General features: G+C 31.5%; 1 protein-coding gene across 1 annotated transcript; it reads right to left on the reverse strand.

Moving 5' to 3' along the window:
- Window positions 1-5,467: 5,467 nt before the first annotated feature.
- On the reverse strand, window positions 5,468-9,332 carry LOC130970577 (equilibrative nucleotide transporter 3-like). Its single transcript, XM_057896701.1, has 9 exons — window positions 9,182-9,332; window positions 8,804-8,908; window positions 8,563-8,718; window positions 8,332-8,475; window positions 7,194-7,299; window positions 6,924-7,090; window positions 6,154-6,314; window positions 5,761-6,019; window positions 5,468-5,683 (listed from the first exon to the last, which is right to left on the reverse strand). The coding sequence occupies exons 1-9, from the start codon at window positions 9,212-9,214 to the stop codon at window positions 5,576-5,578; spliced, it is 1,239 nt and encodes a 412-aa protein (XP_057752684.1). The 5' UTR covers window positions 9,215-9,332; the 3' UTR covers window positions 5,468-5,575.
- Between the last annotated feature and the right edge of the window lie 4,260 nt (window positions 9,333-13,592).

Below are 13,592 nucleotides of genomic sequence, written 5' to 3' on the forward strand. Positions count from 1 at the left end.
TCTTCCCTTCTCCGTTTTCCCTCTCTCTCTCTGCGTTTCCGTGGGTGTGTGCGTGTGTTACCGTGAGTAGGGGGCGTTGAGGGTTTGTATTTTGGGAAATTAGGGATTTGGGGGTTTTAGGGTTAGGGATTGTGATTTTAAATTTGGGAATTAGAGTTTAAAATTAAGAATTTTATAAAAAAATTTGGATTGAATAGATATTTTGATAAAATTGATGGATAGAATAATAATTTTAAATTAAATATATTCTATTAAAAGGGTAAAGTATACTTTTTGTCTTTGAAGTTTGACAAAAATTTTAAAAATACCCCTAAGTTTTATTTTGTTTCAATTTTGTCCTAAAAGTTCTCGATTTGCATCAAATATATCTCTATCGGCTAAATTTTCAAAAAAATTAAGATCAATTTAACAATAATACATGAAAATTATGTTTGATTTGCTTGTGTTGAGGGTTCTTCTTATGAAATTGTTGTTGAATTGGTCTTAAATTTTTTAAAAAATTAGCTGTTAAGGGTATATTTGATGCAAATTGAAAATTTTTGGGACAAAATTGAAACAAAATAAAATTTAAGGATATTTTTAAAACTTTTGTCAAACTTCAGGAACAAAAAATATACTTAACCCCTATTAAAAATATTTTAAAATAAATCATATAAATTATTATTAGTTTTTAATTATTAAAATTTTAAATTTTAAATATATGAAAAACTCAAAAATTAATTATTTTTATTTATATTTAATAATTAATTTTTTTAATTTAAAAAATTAATTTTTAGTCAATATTTAAAATTTAATTATTAATAAAAATTATATACTAATTTTATAAAAAAATATAAAATAATATATATTATTTTTAAAAATTAATCATTTTGTGACAAACCGTGACCATAGACTCTTTTAAGTCACTCTCAAAGTCGTGACCATAGACCCTTTTAGGTCACCCTTCCGAAAAACCGTGACCATAAACCCTTTTTGGTCACTGTAAAAAACCGTGACCATAGATTCCTTTAGGCCACCCCCAAAACCGTGACCATAACCCTTTTAGGCTACCCCCAAAACCGTGAACATAGATCCCTTTAGGCCACTCCCCAAAATCGTGACTATAGACCCTTTTAGGCCACCCCCAAAACCGTGACCATAGACCCCTTTAGGTCACCCCTCAAAACCATGACCATAGACCCTTTTAGGTCACCCTTTTTTGAAAAACCGTGACCATAGCCCCCTTTTGGTCACTGTAAAAAACCGTGACCATAGACCCCATTAGGTCACCCCCAAAACCGTGACCATAGACCTTTTTAGGCCACCCTCCAAAACCGTGACCATAGACCCCTTTAGGCCACCCCCCAAAACCGTGACCATAGACCCTTTTAGGTCACCCTTTTTTGAAAAATCGTGACCATAGACCTTTTTTGGTCACTGTAAAAAACCGTGACCATAGACCCCTTTAGGTCACCCCTCAAAACCGTGACCATAGACCCTTTTAGGCCACCCTTTTTTAAAAAACCGTGACCATAGGTACTCTATGGTCACCCTTTCCAAAAAAACCGTGACTATAGCTTTTTTTTTTGGTCACCCTAAAAAACCGTGACCATAGAGGGTCTATGGTCACGGTTTTTTACCGTGACCAAAAAAACCGTGGCTATAGACCCAAAATGTTGTAGTGAATTAACTTTCTAACAATAATAATTATAATTATAAAAAACTAGAAAAATAAAAAAAATATTAACATAATCAGGTCAAAATAAAAATAGTCATTTACATTCCTAACTTTAATTTCTAACAACAATAATAACAATTAACTTCCTGACAATAATAATTATAATTATAAAAAACTAAAACAATTTCCAAAAAAAAAAAACAACGTAGTCCAGTAAAAAAATAATAATCACTTACATTCCTAAATTCAATTCTATCAATAATAATAACAATTAACTTCTTAACTATGATAATTATAATTATAAAAAACTAAAAAAAAAATTCCAAAAAAAAGATAATATAATCAGGTTAAAATAATAACAACTATTTACACTCCACAATTCAATTCTAACAACAATAAAAATACTAACTAACTTCCTAATAATAGCAATTATAATTAAAAAATACTAAAAAAATTCCAAAAAGGACTAACGCCTAACCCAATAACAAACATTCTAAATTCTCACAACAGTAAGAAAAATAATTAACTTTCTAATAATAATAATTTTAATTATAAAATATTAAAAAAATTTAAAAAAAAACTTACATATTTTGAGTGACTGAGATAATATATAATATAAAGTTCAGAACGATCAACATCTTTATATTTTTTTTTCGGCATTTTGAAGTTACTTTCACCATGCAAAGCAAGATTCATACAGAGTAAGAAAAAAGAAGCAGTGGTTCTTCTTTGGAGAATGGAGTGAAAATGAAAACGGATGCTGGAGTATGGGTTAACATTGGAAAAAAATGCACCGTTAGGGGAGTCACCTGCGGGCGATACGTGGACGGGAGGCACTAATCGCACGGTCCGTTTCCCATACACAACTCGGACCGTCTGAGAAGCCACACCAAACATGCTGGGTCCAATTTCTTCCTCCCCTGACACTAGGGGTGTTTGCGGTGCGGTTTGGTTCGATTTTTGAGAAAAAGTCATCCAATCTGATCGTGTAATTAAACTGCGGTTCGGTTTGATTCGGTTTGTTCGGTTTTTTCAATAATTAAAAAAAATACATCACGATTAGCAACGCTTTGGGCAAGACTGATGGCCCCTTCACTATAATTCGTACCAGTCAAATCAGAGAACCTAAAAAGGTAGCAAGAGTAAGATTAATAAGTAATAACACATGCAATGCAACATAAAAAAACCCAGATATTTCTCAGAAACCAATAGACAGAACTTCCAAGTACTTATAAGTGTACCTTCCCTAAAAAAAAAAGCATATAATAGTATATATTTCCATGCCACCTTTATGTAGCAACTTTCTTTGTTTACTTGAATATATCTTTGTTTTTCATGATTTTCACATATTTACACCTTGCTTTTGATGCTATGGAATTCTCATTTAATTAGCAATTAAATATATTTGTGTAAGAACAGATTTATATGGCACAAGATTTACATGCCTTTCGATTTCCAACAATACACATTTTGTTATAATAAATAGTAATTCAAAAATTTGCTAACTTTAACAAAGTCTTTCTTTTCTCTTTTTTTATATAAAAGAATTATACAGTATATATTACTAAAAGTGCAGAACATAGCAAGAAATACCATACCTTGTTTAGCTAATTCTTGGAGAAGCAAACCATTGCCTGTCCCAATGTCAAGTACACTCCAACTAAACAAAAATTTATTTCCTAATTCACTAGCTTCAGCTTTGACATCATCAACATGATTTGGTATGCGGCCTTGAGAGATGTCAATGCACAAGACTTTTGTCCAAGATGCAACTACTTCCATCACATCAGCCCCAAACCTGCACATGCAAAATAAAGGCAGAAAACATAAATGAAAGCTAAACAAGTCATAATGTTCATCATTATAGATAGGAACCAGCAATAAACTACATAAACAAATACAATAAATCAAGGATAGAAACCAACAATAAACTGAACAATAAATTGAGCAATAAACTGACCAGCAATAAACTGAATAATAAAAAATAAAATGAACAAAACCTGAACAATAAACTAATAACCCTAAACTGAACAAGAAATCAATAACAAGCAAGACCAAATTACCAACATAAACTGAACAAAAAATCAATAACCAACATTCCAGCAATACCAAATTATCAAGAATAAAGTGAACAAAACCTGAACAATAAACTGATAACCCTAAACTGAACAAAAAATCAATAAAAAGCAAGACTAAATTACCAGCATAAACTACACAATAAATCAATAACTATTAACCAGCATTCTAGCAATACCAAATTATCAAGAATAAACTGAACAAAACCTGAACAATAAACTGATAACCCTAAACTGAACAAGAATGGTAAACAACTAAACATTACCTGAATAGATGGCTCGGGCTCCATATTCACTTGAATCAGCTGCTGGGTGGAGGTGACGAGGTGCTGTGTTAATCTGGGTGCTGTCTGCTGTGCTGCCCTGTTGGGTCAGTGGGTGGTGGCAACTGGCGAGGTGTTGTGTTAATCTGGGTCTCCGTGTTCGTGGTGCACCGGCGGTGGGGGATCTCTGCTCTATTCTGCGGTGGGATTCGGAGGAAAGCTTCGAGGTGGTGGGACTTGGGAGGAACGTCGGTGCCGTCGGCCTCGAACTCAAGGACGTGGGTGGCTGCTGGCTGGCTCTATGGCTGGGTGCGCACTGCGCAGAGGACGAGATATGGTGCGTTGCGTGGTTACTGGTTAGGTTTCCATTGGGGATTTGGGGGTTAGGATTCGATTGGGAATTTGGGGTGGGTTAGGGACGCAGTCGCGCAGCAGTAGCATTTAGCACACTAGGACTCGTTTGAGGTGGGGGGGTCTGGGGTGGTGGGGGTGGGGTTGGTAGTTTTTAGGGTTTTTTGGTCGAACCAATTTAGTTTGGTTCAGTTAAAATTTTTATGTTAAGAACCGAAAACCGAATCAAACCTCAGAAAAAACAATAAAATAATTTTTTTTTAGTTTTTTCGATTTTCGGTTTATTCAGTTCTCAGTTTTTTCGGTTCGGTTCATCGATTTAGTTCGATCCGAATCGATTTTAAACACCTCTATCTGACACCACATACAGATAAAGTTCTCCCTCCTCCATAACCGGGTCCAACTCAACTTTGCCCTCCCTCCATATAGAATAGATGTCACTCTGCAAGCCTCTCCACAAAATGTTTTATAGTTCTCTTTCTACGTGATGACATTGGCTTAATAACTATAACTAAAGTTCTGAAATTATTAAACTGATAAAATTAAAAGTTTAATAGTTAAAAAATTTAACTAAAATTAAATTCGATATGATAAAATAATATATTTATTATATAAAACATATAATTTTTTTATAATTTATGATTTAAAATTTAGTTAATCATAAAAAAATATACTTTTTTTTAATTTTTGATTGATTTAGTGTCAAACAATTTTTATTTTAAATTGAACTAATTTAATGATCACTTTTTGATTAATTAAATAATCCGATTCTCAAAACCTGTTAATAACTTGGTACCATTAAAAACAAAAAGATGAAATAATTTTTTGGAAGTAACAACAATAGCATTGAGAAGAAAGCAACACCAAATTTCATGATGATGCAATTAAAAATTACTAGATAATTATGCAGAAATATTTACTCTCATTTTAATTCTGTAAAATAATAAATAAAAAAACCAATCAATGCTAAAATATATAAAAAATGAGTCTTATTTAATAAATTAATAATAGCTTGACAGTTTCTCTAATTGGCTTAGTGAAAAGGAGAATGCTAGATAAATAATGACTATTTTAAACAACATAAATAATTACTAATTAAATAAAAATATACTACACCTTAATTTAATGCTATTACTTAAATTTACTCTTTTAACCTATATATTAATTCACATTGTTTACATATTGTTCAAAAATGTTGTTGGTTGCCTGTATTTTTTCTAGTGAAAATCTCACCACCCTTTACCTATTAACCACAACCAATCAAGTGTTACCCCAACAAAAATGCCTGCAAGAAGAAACGACACCAATATGTTTCCCAAGGCATTTTGCTCTGGTCCCTACAAAATTAAAATAAACAATCAATATTAATAAAAATGATCCGAATTATGGTATGTCAAATTTGTTTCAAACCTACCTTGTAACCTTTGGGTGCACTAGTAAGAACACAGACAGTGAGATAACCATTTGATAATCCCAAGAAAGATGTCAACAACATCATCCAACCTTGGTCACCATACTTTGCAGTGAAATAAAATGCCGGTATAAGTAAGATACGACTAACTATTGTTGTTGTGAGCAACTTTCGAGACTCCATTTTGATGCATTTCACTAGGGGAATGTATCTTCCGATTAAGTCAAACCCATTGTACATGGCAATCAAAACAAGAGCATACCTGAAACAATAATAGCATTGGATCGGAGAATATGTTAGATAATATCTGTATTTATAACATAAGATACATGAGAGAATAGAGATTTAAGCCTCATTTGATGAATGATATTATTGTGTTTATCTTCATGTACATACCAATCGCCCAAACTATGTTTTCCAGTGTCTTCTGACAAGAATCCAGGGAAGATAGACAGTGTTAGAGAATATATGAGGAACAAATCAATTGCATAATCAATGTTCTCCATTAACAATTGCTTCTTTCCTTTGCGCTCTTGTTTCTTTACATCTTCATTGTCCTAAAAGAGAAAAGAAATCTTATCTCATAAACGGAATCATGAAAAGTTTAGTAACTTCTATGAATACATAGGGAAGAAAATAAGAATGGAGTCCTATCCTTTGGGATACATCTATGCATGTGAAAGTAATTCACGGTAATGTAATGGAGCTAAGCTCTAAGATCCTTCAAATTTGGTTGCATGTACTAAAATAATCTTTGAGATCTCAATTATATAATTTAATCTGTGAGATTAACAAAACTACATTATATAATCCCAAAAGACATGATGAATCACTTGATAGAAAATTATTAGGGATTAGCATAGTGTACTTTTGTCAATTTCAAGGACATACTTAGTACAATTGAAATCTCCAAGACTATTTTAATGTACGTAACTAATTTGAAAGATCACTTTGGAGTTTTAACTCTAATTTAATGTCCAAATAATTTTATAACCTAATTTGCAAGTCAATTGAAATGCATAATGATTTTAAATTGCAGTATGCAACGGTAACTAGAATGGAGCCACAACATTGCTGATGTAGCGCTCATTGCACTAATTGCGGTAACAACTGCAATTTAAAACCATGTTGGAATTGAAAAGAAAAGAAAAGAAAAAGTGGAGTACAGATGAGGTCTGGATGCCAGCGGCTGCAAGATCAGCTGAAACAGTTTTTGCTCCTTCTGATGCTGCTTTTGATCGGTAATACTTCACAATTGGTACTTTGGGAAACACAAATGCATAGAGAATGACACAAAGAAGCTCAAAGAATGTTGTTATGCCAAAGAACAGAACTGCAAATCAAAGGATCAATAAGAAAGAAAGAAAGCATGCTCAGTGATTAGTAGTTTAACTAAATTTTTATGTTCCAGAGAAGTTATGTTAGTTAGAACTTACGTGCTCCTTTGCGAAGACCATCTTTGGAGTTCTCAAATGCAGCTTTTGTAACTAACCTCAAAGCAGAAGTTAATACACCCGATGCTGCTCCACCAGCAAGAAAAGACTACAACAAAATGACACCACATAAAAAAGTATGCAGGAGTTAATGGAACTATTCAACACATTCTGAGACACAAATTTGTTTAGAGAAGGAAATTTATATAAAAACAACTTCTTTTTCTGGCTTTTATCCAAAAACAAAAGTATTGGAACAAAAATTTATCTTCTATGTTATATCTTTGTTTAACATCTCTTTATTTAGTGTTAGTTTAGATTGGTTTTTTTAAGTGAAAAAAGTATTTTTTTTTACAAAATAAAGTACTTTTATTTAATTTAAAATCTATTTGAATTCGTATTTTAAAAGAAAAAAATATTTTTATCAGAAAAAAAGTAAATTATTTTTTTTTTATAAAAATTAACAATACTTTATTAAAAAAAACAAAGTAAAAAATTATTTCAATGCTTAAATTTTTTTTTAAAAAAATCTATTCAAATATGAAATCATTTTTGTCTGTTAAAAAATTATTTAAAAAAATAAAAAACATAAATACTTTTTTTAAAAGTTAATTCTAACCAATCTTTATTATCGTAAAAGTTAAAAATACTTATCAATAGAATACAAAAATATTACAAAAAAAGTAATTCACATATAACAAACAATAATAACATCATGTTTAAAATAAAACTATCTATATGTATCTCTTTTAATTATCTCATGTATAATTTTTTAGGTTTTTCTTTATCTTTTGTATTCTACCTTCCATCTAATCTACCATTTCAATTGAATATTCTATCAATCTTCTTTTCACATTTTCAAATTATTTAAGATGAGTTGTTACTATCATTTCAATATGCTACTCTATTTTTTTCCTCTTATATTTTTGTTTCTTATTTTGTCCATAAGTGTGTGATCACCAATCTATCTGATCATCCTCATATTTGTCTCATTTAACCTGTATTCTTACTCACATTTTCCGTCTAACACTCTGTTACCCAGTCTAATCGCAGTCCAAGAAAATCATATAAAATTATTAATAAAAGAAAGTAACATTGTGAGGAAGGTTATACAGAGCAATTTTGCAATGGTGATGCTGACCTGAAGCAATTCAGGATGCATATATGAAAGGTCTCCCACCATTCCACCTTGGACATGAGCATCTGCTATTCCAAATGCACCACCTACTGCACATATACCAATGAAAGTTCCAATTCCTCCTCTACCAGATGTTGCTAAATCTATCTACAAAAGACATAAGCAAAAATCATGTTCTGACTTCTGATGAATTAGAGAGTAAGGAAAGTTCAAAGACTAATGATCAAGACTTACAACTAACACCAAAAGAGTGGCTACGAAGAAAAGAATGTATCCAAATAGGTTCCGAAATCTTGTGTTTATTCTTTCTTCGTTGTAGGCAAGTGTTGCAATCGTTCCAACTGCAAATGGCTGGTATACAAGAGTAAGAACTCTTGAGGGGTGGTATCTCTGCACAAGAAAGGAAAAAATGAGATCAAAATTACTTTGGATTGAACAACACAACAATTGAATAATCAGAATACTGATAAATTACCGGAAACAAGATAGAGTAGTAATCTGTTATTGTGAGCATACTGTTCCATGCGAAAAGACATCCATTTCCAAGAATCCAACACACTGCTATTGCTGTATGCTTTCCCTGTTGATCATGCCAATAATGAACAATGCATGTTTAATTTCTTTGGTACCAAATAATAGATTCTTTATTAACTTGACACTGAATCGAAAGGGAGACTTGGAGCAACGGTTGAGTTGTTTCCATGTGACTTCAAGATCACGCGTTTAAACCGTAAAAACAGTCAGTAATGTAGTTATTAGGTTAGACTGTATCAATTTCCTTTGCCCAAACACTAAACCGACTCACTCACACCTTAATTTCCAAAGAAAATATGAGAATAAAAAAAAATTAAACCTGAAGTCTCGTTGGAGGATCTGCGGTAACCATGGCTGCCTCGGATACTTCCTTTTGACCTAGCTCTGAATGAAACAAGTAATTGAAATCTCAATCAAGATAAAAATATGGAGCAGCAACTACAAGCAGGGGAAGAATTGAAGAAACAAACAAGGATAACCGTTAATAATAACATTAGAAATAAATGAATGAATAATAGTCCAAATATTCGTTATAGTAGCGTAAGACAAACGATGATTAGTTATGATCACAAACACAGCAATATCAATATTCTGCCACATCCATAACACTTCACTTTTAGAATTTTTGAGATGGTTTTATTGTAAGTTATAACAACACATGCATAGTTACCTTCTTTAAAATCTTAGATAACACATAACAATACGCTTTAGATAAACTCTTAGAATTCACTGCCATAGTGACAAAATTTGCAGTATAAAATCAATAATTGATTAAAGGCATACAACGATATTGCTGGCACAATGCGTTTTAATGGAATCCCAGTTGTTTTGTGAAATGCAAATTATAAACAAACCGTACGAAGAAGAGATCAAAAGAAAGAAAGGAAGAAATTTAAATAAAACAAACCGTACGAGTTTATTTTGTTATGATCATTCCATTTTGTATTGCATTGCATTGATTTGTTTATTCCCTTGCTGTATTAAGGACGCTAAGAATAAAAAGGCATACATGCCTACCGTTTCGGCCGTTTTGCGGGCAATCATGTACAGCGCGCGCACCCACACGAATCAAAATGTAGCCCCGATCAAGAGAACATGCCACTGGCCGTTGATTCCCACCAGTTCGATACGGGCCACGCCCCATCCTGGCTGTCCAATTAAACAAAGAAGGGGTCCCTCCTTATGAGGGTACTTTTTTATTCTCTCTTATGGGCCGTGTTTCTTGGTTGTTTGGATCACGTGAAGGGTGAGCTAATGGACCAAACCAGCGATGAGATTAGGAGGGGTTTGGTTCTTACACTTTTTTGGCTTAGTTTTGGATGGGGGGTTGGGTTTGGTGTCTAGCTAAATTTCAGGATTTAGATTCCATTGACATGTGGGTGCTAGTAAATACCAGGCCTCACATTTTGCATTGTAAAAAAGTGCCTTTTTTACCAACGCAAGTTGGCACAGATGGATGAGGGTATGTGTCCCTTAACCATCTCTCCCGGGTTCGATACTCACTTGAGGATGGGAATGGAGCTTGCTTGCTTGGGAGAGTCGCCCATTTTGTGTGCCTCTACCCGAGGGGATACTCACTTAAGGATGGGAATGGAGCTTGCTTGCTTGGGAGGGTCGCCCATTTTGTGTGCCTCTACCCGAAGGATTAGTCATTGGGCTTCCGGCCTGATGGATACCCTGGTGCAAACCAAAAAAAAAAAAAGTGCCTTTTTCTTAATTTGTTTTTCCCAATTTTGATTTATGATCTTTTATCAATCAATAGTTGGAACTTGGAATATTCACCGTGGAATCAGGTCATTCATTTTTTACAATGATCATTGCTTCACCTATTCAATAAAAAAAAGTTGTTTTTAGTCTAAAGTGCGATCTATAATAATAGGAATAATTTGATTAGCTATGAGGCAAAACCCCGTTGATTAATGAATAGTGTGCAAGCTTATTTTCACTTGACCAACCCGTTTATTATTTGATCTAGCTAAATATTAGTTAATAGGGTATGGACAAATTTTGACTAAAGTAGCCAATGCACTAATTTGAAACCATAACTATGAAAGAAAAAGAATTCATAAAACTTAGTCATAGTACATGCTGTGGTGGAAAGGGAAAATGATGAAGAAATGAAAAAATGAAAATATTCTTTGATGGATAATTAGATAGCTATCACATGAAAGATATCATTTTATTTTGCTACAAGAAAAACCACGTTTAGTGGCCATTTATTTTGTTTTTAGAGGCAATAAAAATAACCGTTAATACATTTACCGACAATTAGACATTAATTATCTTATGCTTTGTCGCTAAAAAATTTTAGCAGCAATTATAACATTTTCCGGTAAATATATTTTTAATGGCCGCAAAAGTATATAGCTATTAGTGGTCATTTTTTTGGCAATTTATATGGCCACCAAAAGTAATTCTAAAATTGCAATGTTATTCATTTTTAGTAACTATTACTATTGCCGCCAAAATTCTTTTTACCGGCAATTTATATAGCCACTAAAAATAATTTTAAAATTGTAATATTATTTACTTTTTTAGTTGTCATTATTATTGCCGCTAAAATTTTAAAATTTTTTAAGTTATATTATACTCATTTTCTTAAAAGCAACAAAATTCCTGTTTTTTTTGTCTAAAATCTCAATTATTTGTGTCAACAATTATTATTATTATTATTATTATTATTATTATTATTATTATTATTATACTGAAATTAATTATTAAAAAATAAGATATTTCATTAAATTCAAAATATTGATACATAAATTTTTTTTAAAAAATAAATAAATTATGTTACAAATTTAAACAATAAAAAATACTACAAGCCTATAACTATATTATATCAAGTTAGACTATAATAATAGCAAGGGAGAAAATAAAGGGATGAATATAAGTTGTATATAAGTAATAAGTTGTCACTGCATCTAAAATAGAATAAGAAACTATTATCTACCGCACAATTCAAAACAAACAAAATAAATAAATGAATAAAAAGGGAAATCAGAAAACCATCGTTAACAATAACAATTAAAATTAACAAAACTTAAATAAATAAAATTAGCATATGCTTATACCTGAAATCACTTAGAGTGTTAATTATCTGTGTAATAAATAAAAAAAAAATTTGGTTAATCAAAATGAAAACAAACCATATCGAATGTTCTTTAAATTTTTGCTTCCATCTCCCTTCATAGTTTATACCCCTCCTGCAAAATATCTTTAAATTTGTAACACTATCAAACTGTAAATGAATTTAAATATCAACAAAATAAAAAGTAAGTCACTAAGTCTAATTGTGTTTAGCAGATTGGATTAGCCATATTCACACAAGTCCGTGACTAGGCTTAAAATTACAAACGTTTTGTTTATGCTATTATACAGATATATAAAATGGTGAATACTCCAATAAAAATTTTATTATTATCATTATATGAAAATATTTCATTTTGATAATTGGATAATGTTCTTGTTGAATTTGGCTGGTGTATAGCTCGTCTGTCGATGAATGTCTTTAAACTTCTCTTCGGGATGAGTTATACGTCGGCAAGGAGAGAACAAAGGGGTGAGTACCTGTAAAAGACACTCCGACGCTCAAGTCAGTAAGTGTTTAAGAGGTATAAGAATAATTCTATGAATATAAAATGTAAGACATGAAATAGAAGTTATCATGTGTTGTGTGTAATAATTCTATAAATATAGAATGTAAAACATGATATAGAACTTATCATGTTGCTCTCTGAAATTAGATATAGAAGATTCCTTTTATAGGCATAGAATTGATGAATGATAATTATGTTATGACCGTTTGGTCATTAAGATTGAAATGATGGTCATTAAGTCGGTAATGAAGGTGTTAGTTACAAGCAAAGAATGAATGATAATTAACGCCGAGTTATAACTCATAATGCACAATAAAGACCGAGTAATAAGGTGACGGATCACAGCCCCCAAGCTTTGTCTGTCGATCATATGATCCAGGCTAAGCTTAGACAGTAAATAATTTATAACTCGGTTAAAAGATAACTGAATAATGATATAGTGAGCCCCCAAGCTTAGTCGGGTTATTATATCGGCACTTATTAAAAAATAATTGAGTGATAAGAATCATTTAATCAAGATAGTTGCGTGGAAGATACTTTAATTTTTCGCTTAAGAACAATTTTAGCATTTGATTGTATGTGAACTGAAAAGTTCAGAGATGGATATCTATTGACGGAATCGATTGTATGATCCGAGGATATAATGGTTAATTGTCTTGGGAGTTTTTCCGGCCCAGATGAATTTCTCGCTCAAAGCAATTAGTTATTTGAATATTTACATATAATTTATAGCGAAGGTCTGACATGAATAAGATAAATTGAGAAAATGAATATATACAAAATCGCAACATATATTGAATAATATATATTGTAAAAGTAAAAGAGTTCAAAGTAGAAAAATATATCTTAAAAGTTGATAGTTATAGAGAAGAATATGACATATATGAATGTCATACATGTCAAATGTGAATATCTGAATTTTATTTTATAGGACATGCTTTAATTTGATAATAAAGCAATAAGATAACAGTCATATAATAATATAACAAATTTTGTTTAACTATGAGGTATATTCCTGGTGCAAAAGTAACAAATTTGCATGTTTGTAACTATTTTTTGTTTAATAACTTTCTACATTAAACAAATAGTAAAATAAAATTTAATAGCATAAAATGAATAGTGTAACAGTTATAT

Source organism: Arachis stenosperma, chromosome 3 (genome assembly GCF_014773155.1).
Source record: "Arachis stenosperma cultivar V10309 chromosome 3, arast.V10309.gnm1.PFL2, whole genome shotgun sequence".
In the NCBI taxonomy this organism is placed as follows: Eukaryota; Viridiplantae; Streptophyta; class Magnoliopsida; order Fabales; family Fabaceae; genus Arachis; species Arachis stenosperma.

Coding starts and splice junctions, on each gene's coding strand:
- LOC130970577 (XM_057896701.1), bottom strand. CDS start 9,214: ATGGTTACCGCAGATCCTCCAACGAGACTTCAG. Junction 8,909..9,181: donor ATCCTCCAACGAGACTTCAG/GTTTAATTTTTT, acceptor CATGATCAACAG/GGAAAGCATACAGCAATAGC. Junction 8,719..8,803: donor ACTACTCTATCTTGTTTCCG/GTAATTTATCAG, acceptor TTTCTTGTGCAG/AGATACCACCCCTCAAGAGT.